The sequence below is a fragment of the Perkinsus marinus genome, assembly GCF_000006405.1.
Source record: "Perkinsus marinus ATCC 50983 genomic scaffold scf_1104296936966, whole genome shotgun sequence".
Classification (NCBI taxonomy): Eukaryota; Perkinsozoa; order Perkinsida; family Perkinsidae; genus Perkinsus; species Perkinsus marinus.
In genome coordinates, this window is record NW_003213976.1 from 10,409 (window position 1) to 32,539 (window position 22,131).

The 22,131-nt window shown below is 37.4% G+C and overlaps 10 protein-coding genes across 11 annotated transcripts in view; 7 read left to right on the forward strand and 3 right to left on the reverse strand.

The window, feature by feature from the left end:
* Positions 1 to 265: 265 nt before the first annotated feature.
* On the reverse strand, positions 266 to 2,285 carry Pmar_PMAR018742 (hypothetical protein; the record flags this gene model as incomplete). The annotated part of the gene is made up of 8 exons (XM_002783548.1): positions 266 to 349; positions 410 to 500; positions 551 to 659; positions 712 to 812; positions 1,442 to 1,555; positions 1,763 to 1,971; positions 2,088 to 2,164; positions 2,216 to 2,285. 8 exons carry the CDS (start codon positions 2,283 to 2,285, stop codon positions 266 to 268), a joined length of 855 nt encoding a protein of 284 aa, XP_002783594.1.
* A 526-nt stretch (positions 2,286 to 2,811) lies between these two features.
* Positions 2,812 to 3,350, forward strand: Pmar_PMAR018743 (40S ribosomal protein S24, putative; the record flags this gene model as incomplete). Its single annotated transcript, XM_002783549.1, has 3 exons — positions 2,812 to 2,877; positions 2,926 to 2,996; positions 3,038 to 3,350. 3 exons carry the CDS (start codon positions 2,812 to 2,814, stop codon positions 3,285 to 3,287), a joined length of 387 nt encoding a protein of 128 aa, XP_002783595.1. The 3' UTR covers positions 3,288 to 3,350.
* A 49-nt stretch (positions 3,351 to 3,399) lies between these two features.
* On the forward strand, positions 3,400 to 4,218 carry Pmar_PMAR018744 (hypothetical protein; the record flags this gene model as incomplete). Its single annotated transcript, XM_002783550.1, has 6 exons — positions 3,400 to 3,538; positions 3,591 to 3,634; positions 3,682 to 3,822; positions 3,872 to 3,988; positions 4,036 to 4,072; positions 4,115 to 4,218. The coding sequence occupies 6 exons, from the start codon at positions 3,400 to 3,402 to the stop codon at positions 4,216 to 4,218; spliced, it is 582 nt and encodes a 193-aa protein (XP_002783596.1).
* Positions 4,219 to 5,838: 1,620 nt separating this feature from the next.
* Pmar_PMAR018745 (conserved hypothetical protein) lies at positions 5,839 to 7,089 on the reverse strand (the record flags this gene model as incomplete). The annotated part of the gene is made up of 9 exons (XM_002783551.1): positions 7,034 to 7,089; positions 6,842 to 6,991; positions 6,723 to 6,797; positions 6,547 to 6,659; positions 6,442 to 6,500; positions 6,230 to 6,390; positions 6,100 to 6,173; positions 5,917 to 6,043; positions 5,839 to 5,865 (listed from the first exon to the last, which is right to left on the reverse strand). Exons 1-9 carry the CDS (start codon positions 7,079 to 7,081, stop codon positions 5,839 to 5,841), a joined length of 834 nt encoding a protein of 277 aa, XP_002783597.1. The 5' UTR covers positions 7,082 to 7,089.
* Positions 7,090 to 7,215: 126 nt separating this feature from the next.
* Pmar_PMAR018746 (hypothetical protein) lies at positions 7,216 to 8,183 on the reverse strand. The gene is made up of 7 exons (XM_002783552.1): positions 8,092 to 8,183; positions 7,983 to 8,039; positions 7,861 to 7,927; positions 7,669 to 7,817; positions 7,463 to 7,619; positions 7,345 to 7,419; positions 7,216 to 7,299 (listed from the first exon to the last, which is right to left on the reverse strand). The coding sequence occupies exons 1-7, from the start codon at positions 8,163 to 8,165 to the stop codon at positions 7,252 to 7,254; spliced, it is 627 nt and encodes a 208-aa protein (XP_002783598.1). The 5' UTR covers positions 8,166 to 8,183; the 3' UTR covers positions 7,216 to 7,251.
* A 2,133-nt stretch (positions 8,184 to 10,316) lies between these two features.
* Pmar_PMAR018747 (vesicle transport protein, putative) lies at positions 10,317 to 12,550 on the forward strand (the record flags this gene model as incomplete). Its single annotated transcript, XM_002783553.1, has 14 exons — positions 10,317 to 10,459; positions 10,504 to 10,557; positions 10,617 to 10,683; positions 10,728 to 10,813; positions 10,857 to 11,003; positions 11,070 to 11,167; positions 11,214 to 11,301; positions 11,359 to 11,442; positions 11,485 to 11,549; positions 11,612 to 11,885; positions 11,931 to 12,048; positions 12,094 to 12,217; positions 12,266 to 12,341; positions 12,413 to 12,550. Exons 1-14 carry the CDS (start codon positions 10,328 to 10,330, stop codon positions 12,548 to 12,550), a joined length of 1,551 nt encoding a protein of 516 aa, XP_002783599.1. The 5' UTR covers positions 10,317 to 10,327.
* A 101-nt stretch (positions 12,551 to 12,651) lies between these two features.
* On the forward strand, positions 12,652 to 13,721 carry Pmar_PMAR018748 (hypothetical protein; the record flags this gene model as incomplete). The annotated part of the gene is made up of 7 exons (XM_002783554.1): positions 12,652 to 12,775; positions 12,837 to 12,946; positions 12,996 to 13,083; positions 13,141 to 13,225; positions 13,270 to 13,408; positions 13,453 to 13,496; positions 13,548 to 13,721. 7 exons carry the CDS (start codon positions 12,652 to 12,654, stop codon positions 13,690 to 13,692), a joined length of 735 nt encoding a protein of 244 aa, XP_002783600.1. The 3' UTR covers positions 13,693 to 13,721.
* A 533-nt stretch (positions 13,722 to 14,254) lies between these two features.
* On the forward strand, positions 14,255 to 18,481 carry Pmar_PMAR018749 (hypothetical protein; the record flags this gene model as incomplete). The annotated part of the gene is made up of 25 exons (XM_002783555.1): positions 14,255 to 14,449; positions 14,513 to 14,585; positions 14,631 to 14,811; positions 14,860 to 14,900; positions 14,941 to 15,038; positions 15,097 to 15,133; positions 15,354 to 15,433; positions 15,488 to 15,606; positions 15,652 to 15,772; positions 15,822 to 15,922; positions 15,968 to 16,128; positions 16,178 to 16,386; positions 16,439 to 16,514; positions 16,560 to 16,623; positions 16,750 to 16,867; positions 16,915 to 16,956; positions 17,010 to 17,072; positions 17,124 to 17,194; positions 17,244 to 17,473; positions 17,526 to 17,628; positions 17,679 to 17,777; positions 17,827 to 17,899; positions 17,957 to 18,036; positions 18,099 to 18,192; positions 18,254 to 18,481. 25 exons carry the CDS (start codon positions 14,255 to 14,257, stop codon positions 18,479 to 18,481), a joined length of 2,757 nt encoding a protein of 918 aa, XP_002783601.1.
* Positions 18,482 to 19,430: 949 nt separating this feature from the next.
* Pmar_PMAR018750 (Ubiquinone/menaquinone biosynthesis methyltransferase ubiE, putative) lies at positions 19,431 to 20,541 on the forward strand (the record flags this gene model as incomplete). Its single annotated transcript, XM_002783556.1, has 5 exons — positions 19,431 to 19,672; positions 19,723 to 19,892; positions 19,943 to 20,102; positions 20,158 to 20,322; positions 20,391 to 20,541. Exons 1-5 carry the CDS (start codon positions 19,458 to 19,460, stop codon positions 20,539 to 20,541), a joined length of 861 nt encoding a protein of 286 aa, XP_002783602.1. The 5' UTR covers positions 19,431 to 19,457.
* Positions 20,542 to 20,685: 144 nt separating this feature from the next.
* The window catches only part of Pmar_PMAR018751 (hypothetical protein), a 6,806-nt gene continuing 5,360 nt past the window's right edge, over positions 20,686 to 22,131 (forward strand). The window contains exons 1-8 of one of the 2 annotated variants that reach the window (XM_002783557.1): positions 20,686 to 20,948; positions 21,002 to 21,072; positions 21,128 to 21,232; positions 21,277 to 21,435; positions 21,481 to 21,631; positions 21,675 to 21,823; positions 21,872 to 21,992; positions 22,039 to 22,128. In XM_002783557.1, the coding sequence (XP_002783603.1) occupies positions 20,699 to 20,948; positions 21,002 to 21,072; positions 21,128 to 21,232; positions 21,277 to 21,435; positions 21,481 to 21,631; positions 21,675 to 21,823; positions 21,872 to 21,992; positions 22,039 to 22,128 (1,096 nt within the window). In that variant the 5' untranslated portion in view covers positions 20,686 to 20,698. The remainder of the gene's footprint in view (positions 20,949 to 21,001; positions 21,073 to 21,127; positions 21,233 to 21,276; positions 21,436 to 21,480; positions 21,632 to 21,674; positions 21,824 to 21,871; positions 21,993 to 22,038; positions 22,129 to 22,131) is intronic. The other variant, XM_002783558.1, reaches the window with a different exon arrangement.

The following is a 22,131-nucleotide window of genomic DNA, read 5'->3' on the forward strand; positions in this document are numbered from 1 at the left end:
TCGATAATCATCATTTACTAAGCACTGTATAACACTATTCCTTATTATAACATCATATACAACATACAGCACATGTAGGATTACTACTGAAGAACATAATTACTAGGTAGGATATTCCTATCTACAACATTGTCCACACAGAGTGCTGGTGGAGGATCCACCACTTCACATAAATATCCATAATCCACTTTATCTACAGTATTCCTGATATAAGATTATTATTATTATAGTAGGTTCAACATCATGATGATGATGACTATTAATATTACTTCTTGGTAAACTTCTTTGCTAATAGATCCATATCTTCCTCACTAAGACTATCATCAAATCTCAGCAGTCCAACGAGCACCTAGTATACTACTACCACTATGAAGCAGTAGTAGTTATATGATCATTAATAGTATACTACCCTTTTAAATTGTGATACACTAACAGTGTGTGTAGCACATTTATCAAAGTTGATAAATTGAGGTTTCAATGGGATCCTTAACTGCTTTATCCTGATGATGATGATAACAATGGATGATAGTACTATGTCTATTGCTATCACCTTGCAATAATATGTCTTTCAATACTCTCGATCACTGTCATTTCCTCCTTACTCAATTGTCTACTATTATTATCATTACTACCTCTAGTAGGACTAGTCTTTAATGATCCTAATAACAATTATAATGCTAATACTAGAGGAGATAGTAGTAGTAGTAGTACCAGGCATTGAAGGTTGGAAAGTGAGATCATCAATAACACGATTATTAGTGAATATTACATCTACATCATTACATAGTGCTACATACCTCACATTAAGAGCCCTGAAGACAGCAATAATGAGGAGGTGCGTGTGGTAGTAGTATGTTATCACGTACTTACCCGTCCTCACTATATGATGAGTACTGTTGTAAAAGCTTATCCATTTCACCTTGTGATAAGTTTAATCCTAGTAGAGTAAAGACGTATAAGACATTAGCTGAATAGTGATGATAATGATGATAATAACATTATTATACGGATCACCTGCATTGCATATCCCCTTATTAAGAGGATCAAAATCCTTAAAATACTCTTTCATCCTAAGCCTTCTTTCAAGTACCTATCTCAAGAGTATACCCAACAACATCATCAAGACGACTATCCTTTACTTTAGTTTGGATAACCTCTATAACAGGTGAACTATCTGATGATGTTGTCGTTGATGATGAATACATGCTCTTCTTAGGTAATGCTGTATTCATCATATCTGTGTGACATGATGATGATGATGATAGTGGTATTACCATGATGATGATCCTTACTACTAGTAGGACTAAACGGCTGGATAACAGCAGCAGCAGCAGCTTGGATATCTTCCCTCAATGCCTTGTAGTTAATCATCTCACAGTCGTTAGTAAGATGAGAGTAACTACTACTACTCATCGTCTCCTACTAGTATCCATAACACTACCGTTTGAGTAATATATCCTTCTCATCCTTAGTAAGAGCTCCATATAATGGGAAGTTCCGCAAGAATTGTGTAGTAGTAACACTACCAGTATTATGATGATCAAAGACCTCAAACCTAATACAACTGCTACTGGTGATGACCTCAATAATAATCCTACTGGTAGTTTAAGGAGAATCCTCGAGTGGAGCATAAGAATCCTAGTCTATATAGTACCCTAATTAGATCAGCATCAGCATACCTACACATGTATTACCAGACTATTGTTATTCAGAGTCTTGTTACTCATCATCATAATAATAGTAGTAGTGTTGTTGTTGTTACCTTTTCTCATCAAGGTCGGTGATAGTAGTAGTAGTGATATGATCATGTTTTTCTTCACCAATAGTACTACCTGGTTGTGGTATCTCTACTGTTGGATACTTCTCTAAGTGCTTATATAAACAGAATACTTTATTTACATCATCACAGAAATTAGCATAATGTATCATACCATTCTGCACTTGATAGTATTGTGCCAAGAGTTCATAAGCCTGATCATATTAATAATATCATCATCGCTGAGCCTATTAATGCTTTTACTACTACTACCTCTTTATGTGTATATGAGAGATGATGATGATGATGATCTTAAGATGGTATCGAGTACTCTAATAAACTGAGTCGAAGTGATAATCTTATGTTTATATGGATCAAAGTCAGCGAATGCCTCGTCAATACGTAACCCTAACAACATCAAGTGTTATAATCATACATATTTGTTGGTAGCATTATTACGTCTCTCGAATACATATCTTTGTATCTTCTTTATAATCTCTTGTATAACACTATTCTTTACTTCTGACATTATATAAAAAGGTGTATACAACTATAATCATTATAAAGAGGTGTATACAACTATAATCATTATAAAGAGGTGTATACAACTATAATCATTATAAAGAGGTGTATACAACTATAATCATTATAAAGAGGTGTATACAACTATAATCATTATAAAGAGGTGTATACAACTATAATCATCTGGAGAGGTGTATACAACTATAATCATTATAAAGAGGTGTATACAACTATAATCATTATAAAGAGGTGTATACAACTATAATCATTATAAAGAGGTATATACAACTATAATCATTATAAAGAGGTGTATACTATAGTCACCATCCCTAGGTATGGAGTTGCTCATGTATATTGTGATATATCACCTAGGAAAACTACAACGAATCTGCTCTAGTACCCCATGGATACCTTAGCCGAGACTGCAATATTCTTGGTGCGCTACAATCTCGCTACGCCCAAGTGATCGATTATGAAATAGCGTGGCGTCTCGTTGGCTCCGCAGCCCCTCCCACGAGTACGCATCAGTCGGTATGGCCGAGTTCACCGTCCGAACCAGGAAGTTCATTACGAACCCTTTGCTAGGTCGCAAGCAATTTGTAATAATAGTGTTAGAAGAATGATGTAATAGTTATAATAATGATTAGGTTGTTGACGTCCTACACCCCGGTGTTGGTAGTGTCTCTAAGAAGGATCTTGCTGATAGTCTAGCTAAGATGTAGTATCATTATTCTCCTCCTTATTATTATTTTATTGTAGGTATAAGGTTAAGGATGCTCGTGTTATCAGCTTATTCGGTTTCAAGACCCAATTTGGTGGTGGACGCTCTACTGGTTTTGGTCTTATCTATGATACTGTTGAAAAGGCTCAAGCCTTTGAACCTAAGCATAGACTACGTCGTCATGGTCTTGCTCCTGAGTTCCAAGCTAAGCGTAGATCTTATAAGGAATTGAAGAACAAGTGTAAGAAGGTCCGTGGTACTGCTAAGTCCAAGCTTCGTTCTAAATAAGGAGTTGCTTACTACTACTACCTGGAACATCATCAATAGGATATGCCCTCGTTACCGACTATATCATATTAATGTTGTGTTGTAATTATTAGCTAGTAGTAGATATATTACAATGTCGTCTGTTGAAGAAGAGGAGAATAATAATGATATCATCAAACCACGTAAGGATAATGATGATGTAACTTCGCAGCCTAAGTCTAATGGAGATGATGAGGGGTCCTTAGAAGGGTATCCTGGAATCCCACCACAAGGTAAGTTATTCATAATGAGAGCTAATCTAGTAGTAGACATCATCATCATCAGGAGGAGTAGTGGTTGATGATATGGATAAAGTACCAGCCGGAGAAGTAGGGCGTAGTGTATTAGATAGTTATTACTATTATGGGCTTATTAGAGTCATATGTCACAAAAGGGTGAAGATAGATTAGGAGAAGAGGATGGTAGTGGGTGTATAGATGATGATAACAAGAAGGGAATGATAACTAAAGGGGAGCACACTCGTATACGTCATTATGTGGATGATCTACTTAATACCGTAATACTAGTATATCGGATCCACAGGCTGCTTGTGGTTATTGATATAGATTAATATACTACGTACTGAGTTAATAACCCCTGATGGTGGCGGTGGCGTGTCAGCATCTATACATGGACATATAACCCATTTACATACTACTCTGCAGGAGCTACACCCCCTAATAGTAATAGTCACATCAATTGTGTGTTTACAGACGCTAGTCTTACTCAGAATACTACTCATGTTGGAAATGCGAGCATAATGCATGGTAAGAGTCTATACTTCACCTCCTATTATTAATCATCATCAGATGACCATGATGATACTCATGAGGAGATACAACAAGAAGAAGAGGAGAAGGATGACGAGGAGGAGGAGGAAGAGGAAACGTATCTACTGTATCATATACACTAATTACAGTTATCAACTTATACAGGACAATCACCATGCATAACAAGGAAGAGGTAGAGGAGAAGGGTGATGATGATGATGGTATAGAGGAATTGAGGCGTGTACGACGGCAGATAAGGTAGTTGGAGTATTAGTACTACTACTTACTATAGGGGATATGATAATGAGAAGGAAAGGTACTTATTTGGAGGGGTATTGGCTGCAACATCATTACCTACTAATACTGATATCAACGTATCATCACAACAACAACATGGTTTAACAACACAGGTAGTTGGACTGATGTTGATGATTATATTTGTATACTTCATTATTATCCTCAGTACCCTCCCCCTACTACTACTGCTCAACAATATTACTACCGTAAGAGTATGGATGATACGAAGTTGTTGTTGTTGTTATTGGATGATGATACGATAGATACTACTCCAGATGATGATGATGATGAGAAGTACAACGACCATCATTACCAGCTACCGACTAAACGTCTTAAAGAAGGAAGTAAGAGTCGTAATAGAGACTGTAACAGAGGAGTACCTGAGGTGGTTGTTGGATTGGGAACAACTGGATTGAATAATAACGATGATCATGATAATGATGATGATGGTGAAATGTTGAAGAATAATAAAGATGATGAAGATTGGGCACATGAAATAGTTAAGTCGAGTCTATTACCTCACAATAGATGGCAATTCAATAATAGATCATCCAACACATAATATGCATACTATAAAAAACTCATAATCACGATACTCATAATAAATACATACAAATATTGAATATAACTACTATTTCCATATCATCATCATGTTCACTACTAGCATCATGCTTTAGATGTTGTTGACCATATCAACTGCTACTATCGAGTTGAGTACTCAATAATAATAGTACTTAATAACAGTTAACAAGGGACTGTACCGATTAACAAAGATTACGGATCTCCCACAACTACTCGTGCCATAGTAGCATTGGATCTGCCGTCTCTGAGGTCCTCATCATTGATACTAACATGGCAATGTTGAGGCTAGCGGCTATACCGAATAACAACAACATTAGTCCTGTTTACATGTAGACGCCAGAGATGGTGTGTGTTCACCCGTTTATAAACATGGTACAATATGTGGGCTGTATAGATGAGGTCCAAGAGATCCTTCTACTCTAGTGATGAACTATTCTATCATCACTCCTCAATACGTCACATCCTGGTATAGCCGTAGATTGTGTTTCCCAGAGTCAACTCTACCTCTCTTTGTTGCTTAGATCATAATAACAGATAATGGAATTGTTGAGGTTAATAACCCTGTGAGATGATTTGTGTTGGAGTTACTAATACTTAAGTGTTGAAGCTTAATGATCAGAGTCCATATGGCTCATACACGCGAAGAGGGATGTTAACTAATCGAGATAAGACGGAGGCATTATGACAATATCTCTTTATATTGGAATTGGGCAAATACCATCTTGTATTCTATGTATTGGTGGTCGTAAGACGGGTGATACATCTTATACCCCTACTTATAACACAATAATAAAGGATGTAATGGATAAGGGTAGATTTATATCCATTGTATTAGTAGTATTAGTTATCATCCATCAGAAACAAGAAGTTATCTTATCTATTGTCTACTGCGATGTACTACCTCCCATGGCCTGAGATAATGTATAATAGTGATCATAGTGATGTAGGGGTGTAATATATACCTGATCCATCAACTTGGTCATGGTCTCCTGCATCTTTATATTAATATTAGCAAACTGTTGACTAACAGATAGCTGAGCATGATTTAACATAACTGCACTCTCAATATCATCCGAGGAGACAGAGAACCTTAAATAATAACAATAATAATACAATAATCATAACCACTAATATTAATATATTACTTATTCTCTACTGCACTACCAACAATAGCCTGGGCCGCGATAGTAACGGTCTTCATATCAAACTTAGCACGGACCTAACATGTGATTGATGGCAATAATAGGATGATACATATGTTACTGTTACTACTACCGATTCAGGCATAGCAGAGAACTCTGTTACAATACGATCCAATTGTTGTAGCATGAATTCATGGATAGATATTATCTGCTTAACCGATAATTGTTTGGTAGGTTGAGGACCGCCCTCAGGTATCTTGCCGCCCATGATCTCAACGATACATTCACGGATCTCTGATGATTAGTATGATAAGTCTATATTATTATAACAGGAACATCACTTACGAGGATCATTTTGTTCCCTATCCAACAACTGATCGAATTCCATCATACTAAGTCCATATCTGCAAATATTATTATAATAAATAGAGACTATGATTAGTATACTACGTCTCGAGAGGATCCTTAGGTTGGACAGCTTGAACCTTATTGTAAACGTTTTGGAACTGCATAGCCTCATCATCCCCCTTAGCCTGGGCATCGGCTAAGTCCCGAGTGAGGACCTATATATGTAATTCTATAAACAAGGAGGAAAAGGAGGAGGAGGAGGAGGAACATATGACCACCTTCATTGTTTGTTTCATCTCATCCTGGGAAGCGAGAATAGCCTTCATAATCTCAAGGACTTGTGCTTTAGATATCTATAATACTAATGATGATGATTACAAGTAGTAGTAGCATGTACCTTATCAATATCAACCTTAGTGCTCTTACTAGTAGTACTAGTAGTAGTAGCCTTGTGTGGTGGTGTTGTAGATTCCTGTCCTCCTTCCTCTCTAAAGAGATAATAAAGGCCAACACCAGCAACAGCAGCTACTCCTGCTCCAATGAACACCTATCATAATAATAATCAACATAAAGTGACTTTTCACATTACTTTTGTTAAAGTGGAGAGTGACGAGGAATTGGATGCAGAGTCAGACATCTATTTGGATGATTCAACCTATACCAATTAACATGCCCGCCAGTAGCAGTCAGTATCGATCACTTGGGCGGGCGCGCTTACTACCACACGATAAGCGCACGCCCTGAGGCACTTATACACTACAAACTGTTGAGCAAGAAACGTAAGGTAATGGTCGTTTCTTGTCGTTATTACTTCTTCTTCTTCTTGGATGCTAGTATGGACTTGTTAAGTGGTACCTGAGCATTACTATAATATTATTAGTATGGTAGTAGTAGTAATACTGCTGATATGCTCTCTGGCATCCTCTCTACTGCATACTTCCCACGTTGGACTCTGATTATTGGTACACCAGGTATCTATTATAATAATTACTTATATCCTACTTACTATTATTACTACCTTCCTTAATCTACGTCTTAGATCTCTATCATTAGTAGCTACTATATAGCATCTATGTTGTTGTACTCTTGTAACTAGACAATCATCAGCATAAGTACCACTATGATCACAAGTAAGTCTAGTAAATCGAGGATCCTTAGCCAATCGTAATGCCAACCTACAATATCATCAACTAGAGGTATAGATGATAGTGGTAGTAATAATACCTATAACGATGTCCTAACTTCTCCATTTCTGCAATAACACAATCAGTAACACATGGTACTGCCTTAGCTAATAAACAGTCCATAAGAGCCTGCATTGGATCTAGCTTATTCTGTATAGAGAAATTAAAGAAGTTGGTATCAACCAGGACCTACTAATAATGGTACATGTTGTTATTGAGTTATAGACATTACTTGATAGGGAGGTTTGAGGTTATTATTAGCTTGGAAGAACATAGCTGACGATACTCTAGGTACTATTCTGATAATAATAATCATAGTGTAATAGTATAGTTATGGTAGATTATTATGATCACATATCTTTATTATCCTGCTTCATCTTTGCTTGCTTCTCCATTCCAACAGTCTTCTTACTAAAACAAATAACATATAAGTCTACTACCATCACTCTAGAGTACTACTTACACTAGACGAGTATCATTAGGATTAATCAACTTCTTAGCTACTGCCACCTTACGAGTCTTCTTAGCCTTACCCATAGGAACAGATATTTATACTACAAGTAAAATGGTATGTATATGTAACACAACGACGATGAGAGCACTATATAGATAGGATCATGATTGATAACGTATACACCCAGTAATACCCATGATACTCAGGCTTACACTACAGCGACATAATATACTAGACAGTATACTGGAGTTTGATGGAGCCTATGATGAAGACCATCATGATCATGATGAATACTACTACTAGCCCATCATCCTACAGCGCTGGGTCATCTAATACGGTTAATAGGCCATGGTCTATGTTAGACGCACGTAGGTTGATTATGAATTATCAGTACACTGAGTAATAAGACTCTAGTAGTATACCCTTATGGGTATTAGTAACTACTACTGGTGGTAACACATCCATCCTAATGATACCATTTAGTTGTCACATACCCCTACCTACCAAAGCCCAGTTCTCATCATATTACTGTATAGGATAGGGCGATATCTCACTTCTAGAGTGTCTCTGGATGATGACGAGCATCACATATCCGTCACATATACCCTATAGTAAAGGTTAATGATATCGCAACGGTAGCAGTAGTAATAATACCGAGCAGTAACATCCTGATTCACCCCCCTCACTGAAGATAATGGTAGTATAGCACCATATGGCATCGTAATAAGGGTTTACACGACGATAATGGAGTAGAACTAGAGTAATATCTGTCGATATAGGGATAACCTAGTACCTCTATTAATGGGTCTAATATACGATGGATATTACCTAACACTGTAAACCCTACTATGGACATGAGAGGATAGGTAGATATCCTTCTCAATAGTACAATAGAACCTTGTTGTTACCCTACTGGTGACATGTATAACATTCGAGTAGTAGGGACACAAGAGGCACACCTTACAACTCAATAAACTATACTACATGTCGTACTGGACACCATGGATGCCAACGAATTGGGAAGATTTTAAAGCCGAATTGGAGGACCTCCAGGACCTTGCATAGGTGGGGTTCTTGGACGTCTACCCGCTGGCGGATCATTAGAGCTGAGCAGTAACGCTGGGAAAGCATCCAAGTCGCCTTGAGAATACGTAGGGTGTGGCATTTTAGGATGAATATAAATAAAAGTGTCAAGTATATGGCTAGGAAGTAACGAAAATAGAATCAAAAACGTAGGGTTTCAACTTCCGCGACCAAACCGCATTGGGTTCGGAGACTAAGGTTAGCGAGGCAAAAGAGTAAGAAATAATGAGGCGGGAGGCGTAAGATGCTAGTACTACCTCCGGAGCTACCTTATGGCCCGTTGGGGTTACAAAAGTGCCCTTGTGAAATGACCGTGAGGAGGAGGAGGTGAACCTGGCGTCCTCAAGGTGCCTCCTTAAGGTAAGGCACCGTCCTTTACCTTAGATCCTGAGGCCTGGTGACAAGAAAGCCTAACCGCCCTAAGGGAGGGAGATCGAAAGACATATTACGATTCTCGCCCGCCTTATGGAGGCTTGTGGGATAAGCAGCTCCAGAGGTGATACCGGGTTCGATTCCCACACCTGTCATTGACCAAATCTCTTGTATAATTCCATATTGGTTACTACATAATGAGTTGAGTTACATAAGTAACCCCTATCTCCTGCCCGTAGGAAGACAATCCATTATCATTATTATTGTTACCAGAGTAAGTTGTTGTTAGCAAGAATGGATGGTATCGGTATACAACAAGGAATACTCTTTGTAAGGGACAAGATGATGCCAAACTATGATGACACTACATACCACCATCATCATCGTCATGATGATAATCCTATTGCACAAGTAAGGTTACCTTCTAGTAGTACTCACCATTCGAATATGATTATGTAATATCAATAGAGTATAGATCTGCATATTAGGATCAGGTAGATTGTAGCATAATATTTCATGGTAGTAAAGATATGATGATGATGAACCATTGGTATTAGATATGGTGTATAATAAAGTGGGAGAGGTGTACTCATAAAGAGCTGGTAGTAGTAGTAGTAGTAGTAGTAGTAGTAGTAGTAGTAGTAGTAGTAGTAGTAGTAGTAGTAATGAGTCGCTAATAATAGGATCTAGTATTCGAAGTCATTGTTCATACCAGTATGGAGAGTATGATCGATCATAGTGATAGTATATGTGTTGTTAATAGTAACAGATTTATTGTTACTCATTAATCATGCTACAACCTAGTAGTAGTATCAGCATGCCCCCGTCTTCTAGTAACTTCTCACTTACTCATCTATCTAAGAATCATATCATAAATGATATGATACAACAAGTGCGGTCTAAACTGATGATCACACTCAAGGTATTATTATTACTTATACTACTACTAAGGACTTGTATATTTAGGATACGAAGAGAGCCTCAGATGATTCTCTAGTAGTTGCAAGACCATTAGCTTTGGTAGTAATAGGTCTCATGAGTCTCATATACTCTATAGGTTGTTCTTGTTGCTTATATAGATATTAGATTATCATGGTTTAAAGGTCCTATCCAGTTGTTGTACAACTACAGATCTATTAGAAGAAGGTAATAGGGTTTACATTAATAGTAGTAATAGTAGTAATAATCAGATATTGGTATGATCGATCTATTAGAGAATGAAGAACGTGAGTTAGCAGTTGATTATGATGCAGTTTATCTAGTCCAACCTACACCTGTAATATAATCATTATTAATAACAATATTGCATATATATTCAGGATTCCATTGATCGTATAATACGGGATTTCAAGGATTATGATACTAAGAAGAAGAAGAAGTTCCGTCCTAAATACCGTTCTGCATTTGTATATTGTACAAGTCCAATGCCCAAGAGGGTTATGGATCAGTTAGCTTCAGTATCTGAGGTACTAATAGTAGTGATACCCATGATACTACTACTATCATAATACTTGTCTATATCCCTTCCTCAGTTTGTGAATCGTTGTGGAGCTCTTGTCGACTTCTTCCAAGACTACGTTTGCTTTGATGAGAGGTCTTATCACTGTGACCAGCCATTAGCTATCAATGCGTAAGATACTACCGTGATAATACTGGGATAATAATAATACTACTAGGTTATCCTCCCAGAGCTCTGATTCCGACTACTTTATTAATGCTCATTTGAATTCAATATTGTCAGTGTGTACTATGTTGAATGAGAAGGTAGTAGTATCAAAGGGGCTTGTTCCATGTTCGTTAAATAATGTTGTCGTCCCTCAGCCTAAGGTTATACGATATCAAGCTGGTACACGATCAGGATTCCCTAAGCTTATTGCTGAGAAACTTATGCACAATCTGGATCTAGTAATAGCATCTACTCATGATGGTAGTCATTATTCTTGTCAGGTGTATTCAGAAGCCTCTACTGATAAGCCACCACAGAGCAATTGTAAAGTACTCATTGTAGATAGGTGAGTAGTAGTAGTAGGAGTAGCTGTACTTACTTCTTGGGTGTATGAAGTGTTGTTATCAGATCTATCGATATAGCATCATTGTTAGTACATGATTTCCATTATGAAGATATGGTATTGGATTGTCTTGATTCAGCAGGAGTAGAATGGAGTCTTGGAGAGGATGATGATGATTATGATAATAATAATGATGATGGTATAGTCTCACAGAGTATAGTCCTCTTCCTCCTTCGTAGTGATGTTATATACCTCTTAGCAACAGCTGCATCAAGAGTATCAGTTGTACCTAGTTATCTATATAAATATGATGATAATGGTCAGATTAAAGAGGAACGAGTGAGTATCTATAGTATTATGTTTAGTAATAATGTTTATTATTAGATGTTATTATCAGAGAGATGTGATGAGATGTGGGCTAAGTATCGACATATGCATATAGCTGAGGTATCATCCCTTATACAGGAGGATATACAACAATTTAATGATACTAGCAAGATCAGTAGGGGCTTGCTGCTTTCATTATCATCAACAACAACATGTATAGGTAAATTACAGAGTAATACTGATGATGATCATGATGATGATGATAGTGGTATTAAGAAGAATGGCTTGAAAGATGGTGTTGAGGCTATCAGGGAGCTTCCAATATATAAAGAGAAATTGAAAAAGTAATACCAATACGTAGTAGTAGTAGAATTATTATTATTATCCTATAGGTATTCTATGCATGTTGATATTATTAATGCTTGTAACAACTGTATCGAGACATTGAGCTTAGGTCAAGTAGCTGAGGTAATAATAAAAAGGTAGCTGCTGCTGCGGTAGTAGTAGTAACTAGAATAATAATAGTACTGTTGCTATAGGTTGAACAAGCATTGGCTACTGGGGTTGATGATGATGGTCATCTTGTAAGTAGTGATACTATACTTCCTAAGATCAATCACCTACTGAGTAGTAATACTATTGGTGATGAACAGAAGCTCAGGCTAATAGCATTGTAATAATAATAAGAGGATTCTTCTTGTTGCTTGCTGGTCCTCCTCCTTCTCCTCCTCATCATCATCATAGCAGTGATAGTAGTAGTAGTAGATACCTTACCTATATGGATGGGTGTACAGAACCATTTGCTGACTCTTTACTCAAGAGAGCTGGCTTAGATTCAGTAATGGAATATGCAGTTAAGAAGTTATTAAAACTGAGATTACATCAAGCACATGATGTGGCAAGTAGTAGTAGTAGTGAGAGTGCTCTACATAGGGTATTCATGTCGTTGTTGATGGTGTATAGGTGCTACTGCAAGTAGTAATAAACAATCACATATATATGCTAAGAATAAAGGTATATTGAAGAGGAATAAGGAGAGAGCTAAGAAAGCTCCAATAAGGATCAGCCGTTTTGTAAGGTTATTATCACACCATTAGGGATAGTTATTAATATACTATATAGGTACCAACATTAGGTCAAGTTATAGAAGATGTAGAAAATAATATGGTAGATGAGGAAGCATACCCTAATGTCTGTCCAGCTAGGAACAGTAAGCCTCAGCAACCACACTGCTACCACCATTACTACTATTATGATGATCTCTTAGGTGTAGCAGCTTCTGGTAGGACAGCTTATGCATCTGCTAGTGTTAGAGGAAGGGCATCAGGAAGAGGAGGAGAGGGCCGTAGAGGGTGAGTAATAGTAATAATAGGTATAGTCATATTCCCTTGTTTAGTGGTAGCCTCTCCCCTGGTCGTAGTGCCTTTAAAAGTCTGGGTACTGCTGCTAATTGGGGTGGGTGGGATAGTCCTAGAGGAATAGGTGGACGATATTATCATCATCAAGGTGGAGGCAGTAGCAAGGATACACTTATAGTACTACCATTATTAGGGTATGTTATCTAACCTCTCCATTGTAGGTATGTGTATTAGGTGGTATTACACTTCCAGAGATACGTCAGGGGTGAGTAGTACTTGTTGTTCTTATTGTTACCTTGTATTATCAAATCCTTAGGTTTGACATATCCTCCCAACTAGGTATAGATGTAATAATAGGTGGTAGTGTAGTCCTTACTGCAAAGAGGTTAGTAGAAGCTCTAGTTAGTGGTCCTGATAATAATAATGATAATGAGATGGTGATGGCGACGGGAAGTGTATAATTTATGGTATTACACTATCAGTTGTATGGATCATCATCATCATCATTATCCTCAATGTTGTTATTATTGATACTACTCACTATTATCATCATCATATTTAATGTTGTGTTGTTGTGATAGTAGTAGTACTAAGTCGTGTGAAGGGAGCTACTTCTCAAAGATTGATCACCTTGATACATGTTAAAGAAATTGAAGAAATCAGTACAGAAGCACACATCAGATAATGCAGATGAACTCTCTGATGATAGATGTTCATCATCATCATCATCATCAAGCAATGGTAAGGTGATGATGAGGATGAGGAGTAGTATGTCTAGTCTATTAGATTCATTATTATACCAGGAAGAGGAAGGGAACCCTCTATCGCCCGAAAGTAGATGTATAAGAGTATTGTTGTATGATTATGATAATACTATAGGTATTAATAACACTACAGTGCATTATGAGATAGGTGGTGATGATGATGATGAGGGTAGTAGTAGTGTGGATACAGCAGATGATGATCAAGGGTTGGTATTGTTGTTATGTATACCACTACTTATCATACTCTTATAGATATGCTATGGTTAAAGCATTGATACATGGTGGTGGATGTGCTTCCCAGGGTGGTAAAGTTGTATATAAAGATAAGGAGAAAGGATCCGGACTATCCGACCATCCGGACTGCTATTCATCATCATCTAGTCATAATACTTCCCAAGCTTCCCATATCCTATATGATCCACATATCAACGGCAATGTTGTATGTGCACTTGCGGTAGGCATTCACTATCTCATTATTATCATCAGTTGTCTTCTGCTGCTGCTTCTGCGGTTGTAGGTTGTGAACTTCCACCCCTATCATGGTCCTTGTATAGAGTATGTGTATAGTCCTGAATTAACTGAAGAGGACTGTAAGTAGTAGCCAGTATCCTCTAATGATAAGGTATATCATTCAGGTACATCCTTAGTTGAATTGAGTGATAATACATCTAATAGAATAGGTTTATCTACCTATCCTAATATAGATCCATATACCTCTATAGAGTATGATATAAGATCACTTAAGACGGATTTAGCATCCATACTACCATGGATACCAATGTTAGCCCTACCTGATGGTGCACATAGTAATACTAAGTAATAAACATGACCTTATATTACCCCTATTACTACTACTCTTCTTAGGCCTGACTATGTCTATACAATACTACCTGCATATTGTGGAGGTAATACTATTACTACTACCATATACACCTTTATTATTAGAGCTCATGTATGGTGTATCCATATACTACCGTATACCAGCTACACAAGTATCACATACTGAGGAGGACGACACGCTTATTACAAGAGGCTACTTGCAGGTAGTAATAGGATAAGTAGTAAGGGGATTACTATTATCATCATCTATTACTACTTTAGAAAGCTGTAATGGTGATATCGAAAGCACCCTTCTTTGGTAACCTATTACAACGGACTGAGAGTATAATCCTATCTTACTTTATGGTAACTATTATTAATACCTACGTTCATGATGATAATGTTTAGCAAAAGGATTTGAAGGATATGTCAATACTCCAGATGATGATACAACAACTAAATAGGAATACCAAGTGGGAGAATATGAGTAGTAGTATAAATAGCTCTATCTACTACCTCGACTATATATAATATTATAGATCCTAATGAGTTATATCGTGGTATTGATATCATATCTCTTATTCGCAACTTAGGAGATAAGATATGGTGGATTGTGAAGGTAGTAGTAGTAGTAGATGAGTATTTCTATTATAATAGTACTATTATTGTGTAGGCAGTTATGCTTGAGAGACGTGTTATAGTGTATTCATCTAAGGCTAGAGTAGCATCTAGTTGTATATTGGCAATATTAGCCTGTCTACCACCTGGACAGAACTATCTACGTTATAATAGGTAATAGTAATATTAATATGATACTGATGATAGTAATATTTATAGTCCTGGATTTGGTATTTCATCATATACACTAGAACGGTATGGTCTACCTTTATCCATCTTTAATAAGAGATGCCCAGTATACACCTATGTATCATTAGAGCTTATGGACTATCTATATCAAGTAATAATACTATGATAATTATTATTATTATAATCATCACTACTATTAGTGTCGAGGATTCCTTATTGGTACCAGTAATTCCCTCTTACTATCTCATCGTAGTCTACAAGCTGATCTTATTGTGGATATGGATAAGAGCACTGTAGTAATGTAATACTACTCTATATGATAGTGGTTATTATTATTATCAATCAGTAGTACTAAGAAGGCTGGTAAGGAGTTAAACAAGATGTTAAGACTAGATAAAGGGGAGAAGAAATTGATGAAGACCATACATGGATTTACTCATGGAATACCTCATATCCTACCTCCTCCTCCTACTACTACCAACCGTCCTCATTTACCTCTAGCATCATGTATAGTTATATATTGGTTTATAAGAAGTATGAGAAGCTGTGTTATTAGATACAACAGTGCATGATAACAAGATGACTGATGATATCAATCTAGATAATCCTCCCTTATCTAGAGATCCATTATATAATGGTGCTCAGCATCATCATCATCATCAACAGCAGCAGGTCTATGATATACCTCTATCATTAGAACCATCTATTGGAACAACAGGATTGGAACAACAAGAGGGTATGGTTAATGATGATACACATGATGAGGTAATCATAAGGTGTTGTTCTATTATGATCATTGTTATATCCATTACTATAGCCTACTACCCAAAGTATGTCATCATCATCATCTAGCCACAATACAACTGATGGAGAGGAGGTTACTGTAGAGGGAGGTAATAGTAATAGTAATACTACTATTGTGGTATACTCGAATACAGATAATATTGCAGATGACCTGTCTGTTATTAGTAAAGCTACTGATGATATAATAAGTAGTACTTGGTAGTAGTAGTAGTCCTCTTATCCTCCTCTTCCTTTCCTCCTCCTACTACTACTCTATTACCTTATAGGTACGATACAGAGTTATTGGTTGAGATGGCTAGATAATTGGTTATCATCGAATAATAGGAATGATAATGATCATGCTCGTAATCAGCAGCAGCATCAGCATGATCGTATACAGTCTACACCATTTGCTAATGAATGGAGGGCTACTAGTAACTATGCTAAGTGGCGATCAAATAAGGTATATATAACTACTACTACTACATACACGGTATTACTCTATATCAGATGATGATGATACCTAATGATAGTAAGCCAGGCAGGTGTGAGGTAAGGATCTGCATATACCCGTTATACATCATCATCATCATTATACTCTTTAGATACGATCATGTGGGGCAGGAGGAAAAGGGTATTGGCATATAAGATGGGATAATGGTGATGAGGTATCATTACTATTACTATCACTTCCATGATCATGTTACGTTCTGTATCAGTATATTGGTGAATTACTTGATGGTAAACGTGATGGTAGAGGAAGATATATCTCCCCATCACATCACATAATGTAAGTAGTAGTAGTGATGCAGTAGTAGTAGTAGCACCTTATGTTGTAGATATGATGGTAATTGGAGTAATGATGTACGTAAAGGTTGGGGTGAACTAGTATGCGATGATGGTGGATATATATATGATGGTGAATGGAAAGATGATAAAAGGGAGGGTGAGGGTAGAAGTGCTCATAAAGCTACTGGGGAAAAGTATAGTGGCCACTTCTCTAATAATCGTTATCATGGTTATGGATGTTTAGTGGATACCAAGAGGAACGTATATGAAGGGGAATTCAGTATTACTACTATAACTACTACTACTAGCACCATATTTCATTAATGTTACAGGATATGGTATGAAGGAGGGTGTTGGACGATCAACTGATGCTGAGGGGAATACTTATATTGGAGAATATCATCATAATAAGAGATGTGGTAATGGCCAATTACGGTAGTAATAGTATTGATGTGTTGTAATAAGCAGTATTAGTATTATGTTAGCTTTAGAACTGCGCCTAACTATCCATATCCAAGAGTTTATGTAGGAGACTTTAAGGATGATGTACCTAATGGTAGTGGTACTTGTGTATATCTTAATAAGTATTAATATACTCCCACCTCCAACTTACCTTTATCATATTATTATTAGATATGAATATGAGGGATCATGGATATCTGGACAAAGGTGTGGTAGTGGTATATTAACATGTGTTGATGAAGGGGTAGTAGTAGTACTAGTAGTAGTATTTGTCTATACTTATTTTATATATCCTTTATAGGTTACTATTGAGGGTGAATGGTCCAATGGTCGTTGTTGTATAACACGGGTTCAAGTGGCATACACTAAGCAAGGCTATATGTAATACTACTACTACTAGGAGTAGTCTTATTATAATCATCATCCACACTAGTATTAAATAGATATGCTGGTATGTTGGATGAGGAGGGGTATGCTATTGGGCATGGTATTTTGAAGGGACCCAATCAATACATGCATGATGGATGTTTTAATAAGGTACTACTACCACTACTACTACCATGTCAGTAGTATACTCTATTATTGTTATTATTATCAGGGTTTACGAGATGGTCATGGTATGGAGGTATATAATGGAGTTACTATCAATGGTGTATGGTCTAAAGGTAAACTTATTCATACAACACAAGAAGATAATGATGGTGATGGTGCAGAGCAGCAGCATATAGAAGCTATTAGCATCATTACCATCAAAATACCAGATATTGTTATTAATGGTCAACTATCTGATACCTTTCCTCCACCAATACCTCTTATACCTGAATGATTATGCCTATCTTAAGAAGGCTCAACAACAACAACAACAACAAGCACTTGAGCAGATTCCACCAAGGAGGAAATTCTATGTTTTTTGTTATGAATATGAAGCAAATATTGTAGCATAATTGTAGCTACTACTACTATTATTACATTACTGCTACGTGTGTTTCCTTTATGATATTATTATTGAATTATCTTGTTAGATGATAATCTAACATCCCAGTCTAACCACTACGATAATCCTGTAGTAGATTGTCTATCCTTATCCTAGATCCTATCATAAGGTATTAAAACAGAGAACTGCTACAATAGCTAGTACCCCAAGGTCATTAATACTAAGCCTGGGGATATCCTTATTATACATGTAATCAATGGAGGACGCTATATTAGGTAGATAGAGGCTTATGATGGAAAGGATACTTATATCATCTAATACAATACGACTAAGATCGCCGATTATTGATTATGATGATGATGTAGGATGGAATAAGAGGGTATTAGGGATGAGTAAGTCTTGACAAGATTGCAAGTGATGGCAATCATCACCACAGCGGCGTGTCCAACTACTACCATTACAGGTTATTAGTGATAATGATCTAGGGTAAGCGTATTCCGTATATGGTCATAGTGGGATACATTGAATGAGGGCTCGATAGTAGGTAGAATAGGATGAGCAATGTATGAGTAGGGTATGTAGGTACTACTAAGCTATGGGTAGGTAGTGTTCTTATTGTTGTTCTTTAAAGGGCTCCTCCTCCTCCTCCTCCTCCTCCTCCTCCTCACCCTCCTCACCCTCGTCCTAAAGCATGATAACCCTAGGACCTCATTGAGTATCACCAAACCAATGTATAGGGATAATGTTATCTTAGCGGTACATGTTGGATAAAGAGTTTCATCATATCACTACCGTCGTATTGGGTTGCATAGGAGCATTTGTTGGTATAGGTAGTAATACTGATTATCCTTCCTATCCTCTTTCCAGAATGGCAGCTACGATCTCTTGTCTACGTATATGTTGGATAATAGCTCTCCTTATACCACTAGCTCTAGTACTCGTTAATACACTATTGGAGCGTACCTTCGACTCCATCATCACCACATCAGTCGCTTCTTCCCATGATCCTAATGAGGAACAACAACGCTTTGGGTCGGGTAAGATGTTCGATCACATCGCCGAGTATTATGATATGGGCAATAGGTAATAATAACGACCGTCCCTCATACTCTTATTATTATTCCTTATTGTAGAGCTATGTCCCTTGGATTGGACCAAGGCTGGCGTAGGGCTATGTTGGAGGCCTTATCCTTGAGATCTGATGATAAGCTTCTTGATCTTGCTACAGGGACTGGTGATGTTGCTATTATGGCTGCTCATATGGCTAATCTAAGCAATGTTAGGGGTATAGACCCCAGTGTAGGTAGAAAGAATAGCTATCACTAGATTGGTACCTCATCATCATTATCATAGGTATGGTATCCGTTGGTAAAGATAAGGTTATAGCAGAGGATCTCGATAAGAGAGTATTCCTTGAAGTTGGTGATGCACAAAACCTTACTACTGTCCCAGATCAATCAATAGACAAGATAACCATGTCCTTTGGTATTCGTAATGTTCCTGATAGGCCTAGGTAATAAGAATCAGTCTTCCTACTCTCATCATCATCATCATCCTCTTGATCTCAGAGCCCTCCGTGAGATGAGTAGAGTATTAGTATCAAGTCCAGATAGCCTTGTTGGTATACTAGAATTCACAGCCCCTACTGGTACTATTCTTGCACCTATTGCCAAGTATTTCGTGCGTTATGTTGTACCTATTCTGGGTGGCCTAGTGTCTGGCAATATGGATGAGTAATAATGACTACTACTACTATCAATACGACAATGATGTCGTCACTATCATCATCTTGTATGGTCAGATATCGATATCTCGAGAAGTCTATATTCGAGTTCCCTACCCCAGAGGAGTTTACTAATATCATCAATGCTAATGGTTTGAAGGTTATTAAAGTTGAACACTTCGTATCGGGTGTAGTACAGTTATACATTGCCCAGAAGGCATATAACTAAGTATATCTACCATAATAATAATAATCAGTTAATACTACTACTTATCAACTTGATCTTGTGAATAGTCATACTACTAGTAGTAGTGGTAGTAGGGTTGGCAGGGAGTAGTAGTAGGTTGGATAAGAATACGTTACCTTCATCTACCTAGGGTTCAATAATGGATAATAATGGCATCAATGATGAAGATGAGTACCGTCCTGGTGGATGTTATCATAGACTATCTATACAATTACACAGTATTGATAGTCTCCTCTTACTATTACAAGTATTAAAAACAGTATCTGGTAATAATAAAGATACAACACAAGATGCATCAACAATACTTCATATAAGGGCAAGTAATGATGATGATGAGGCCGCATCATCATCAGCAGGAGGAGCAGGAGCAGGCCTTTATATAGCTACAGGTACTTATTATTGTTATATGACCATACGGATAATAGTACTCAAATGTTGTCAGAATCACTATCCAAGACTGTCATAGCTGGTGGTTTCTTTCCGGCACAATTATGTCGTGAGTTCGATTTAAAGGTCCTACTCATCATCATCATTATGTGGAGGTATCTACTACTATTCTTACTCATAGGCATTCACATTCAACCATCGTCTAGGGCGACTCCAGGAATTACCCATACAGGAGTTCCCTGCCCAATTCGCTATCTATGCATCTCCACTTATAAATGCCCTACAAGTGAGTACAACAACATCATCATCATGAGCATAGGCCTGTATTAGATGTTCCGTACTCCTACTCTCCTACGACTCCTTTATGATTCGACTCCAATTGACCTACATGATGACAATGTGGAAGACGACGACGATGCTACATTGAAGCTAGTTATAAAGGATGAGAGCCTCGGAAGTGTTGCTGAGTGTCAATGCATTATACATACTGTATTCTCTCATTCACTAGCATCATACTCATCACACTTCATTCAGTTGGCTATAAATGAGGATGAGCGTATAGATGCTAGTGAGGTATTGGAAGTCTTGAATGATGATGATGACTTACCATCAGCTAAATGTGATGTGCTTGCAACAGAAGTCCTCTTTGCAATTGGCCAGGAGCTTACTCTTAGCCCCTATCTAGGTTGGTAACTCATCATCCATATTCCTTACATCAATTCTTATAGGAATCAAAAGTGATATAGCCCAAGGTGCAGCATCATCATCATCATCAGTCGAGGCTAATGTATCCATAACGTCACCCTCTGATACCAATATCCCAGCATTAGAGATTAAAGCCACCGATTGGGCAGCTGCTGATGCAGCAGTGGTTGAGGTTGGTTAGTATGATACCCACTAGAGCTATATGTAGTTGATAAGACAGGTTAGACTACCTTATCGTCCTGGTGTGGTGGATAATATAGCTATAGCCAATCCAACTCGGCGGGACTCAGTATCAACAACATTACCATTACCTGGCCTACTCTGCTTATTACGTTCACCATGTAGGAGGATGATGACATCGATATACCAACATCATCATGACGTTAGGTATGAAGAAGCATCTCCGTACCACCTTATGGATACATGCCACTTCACATGCTCTATCGGCACGATGGAGTATACCAGATGAGACATCGGGTA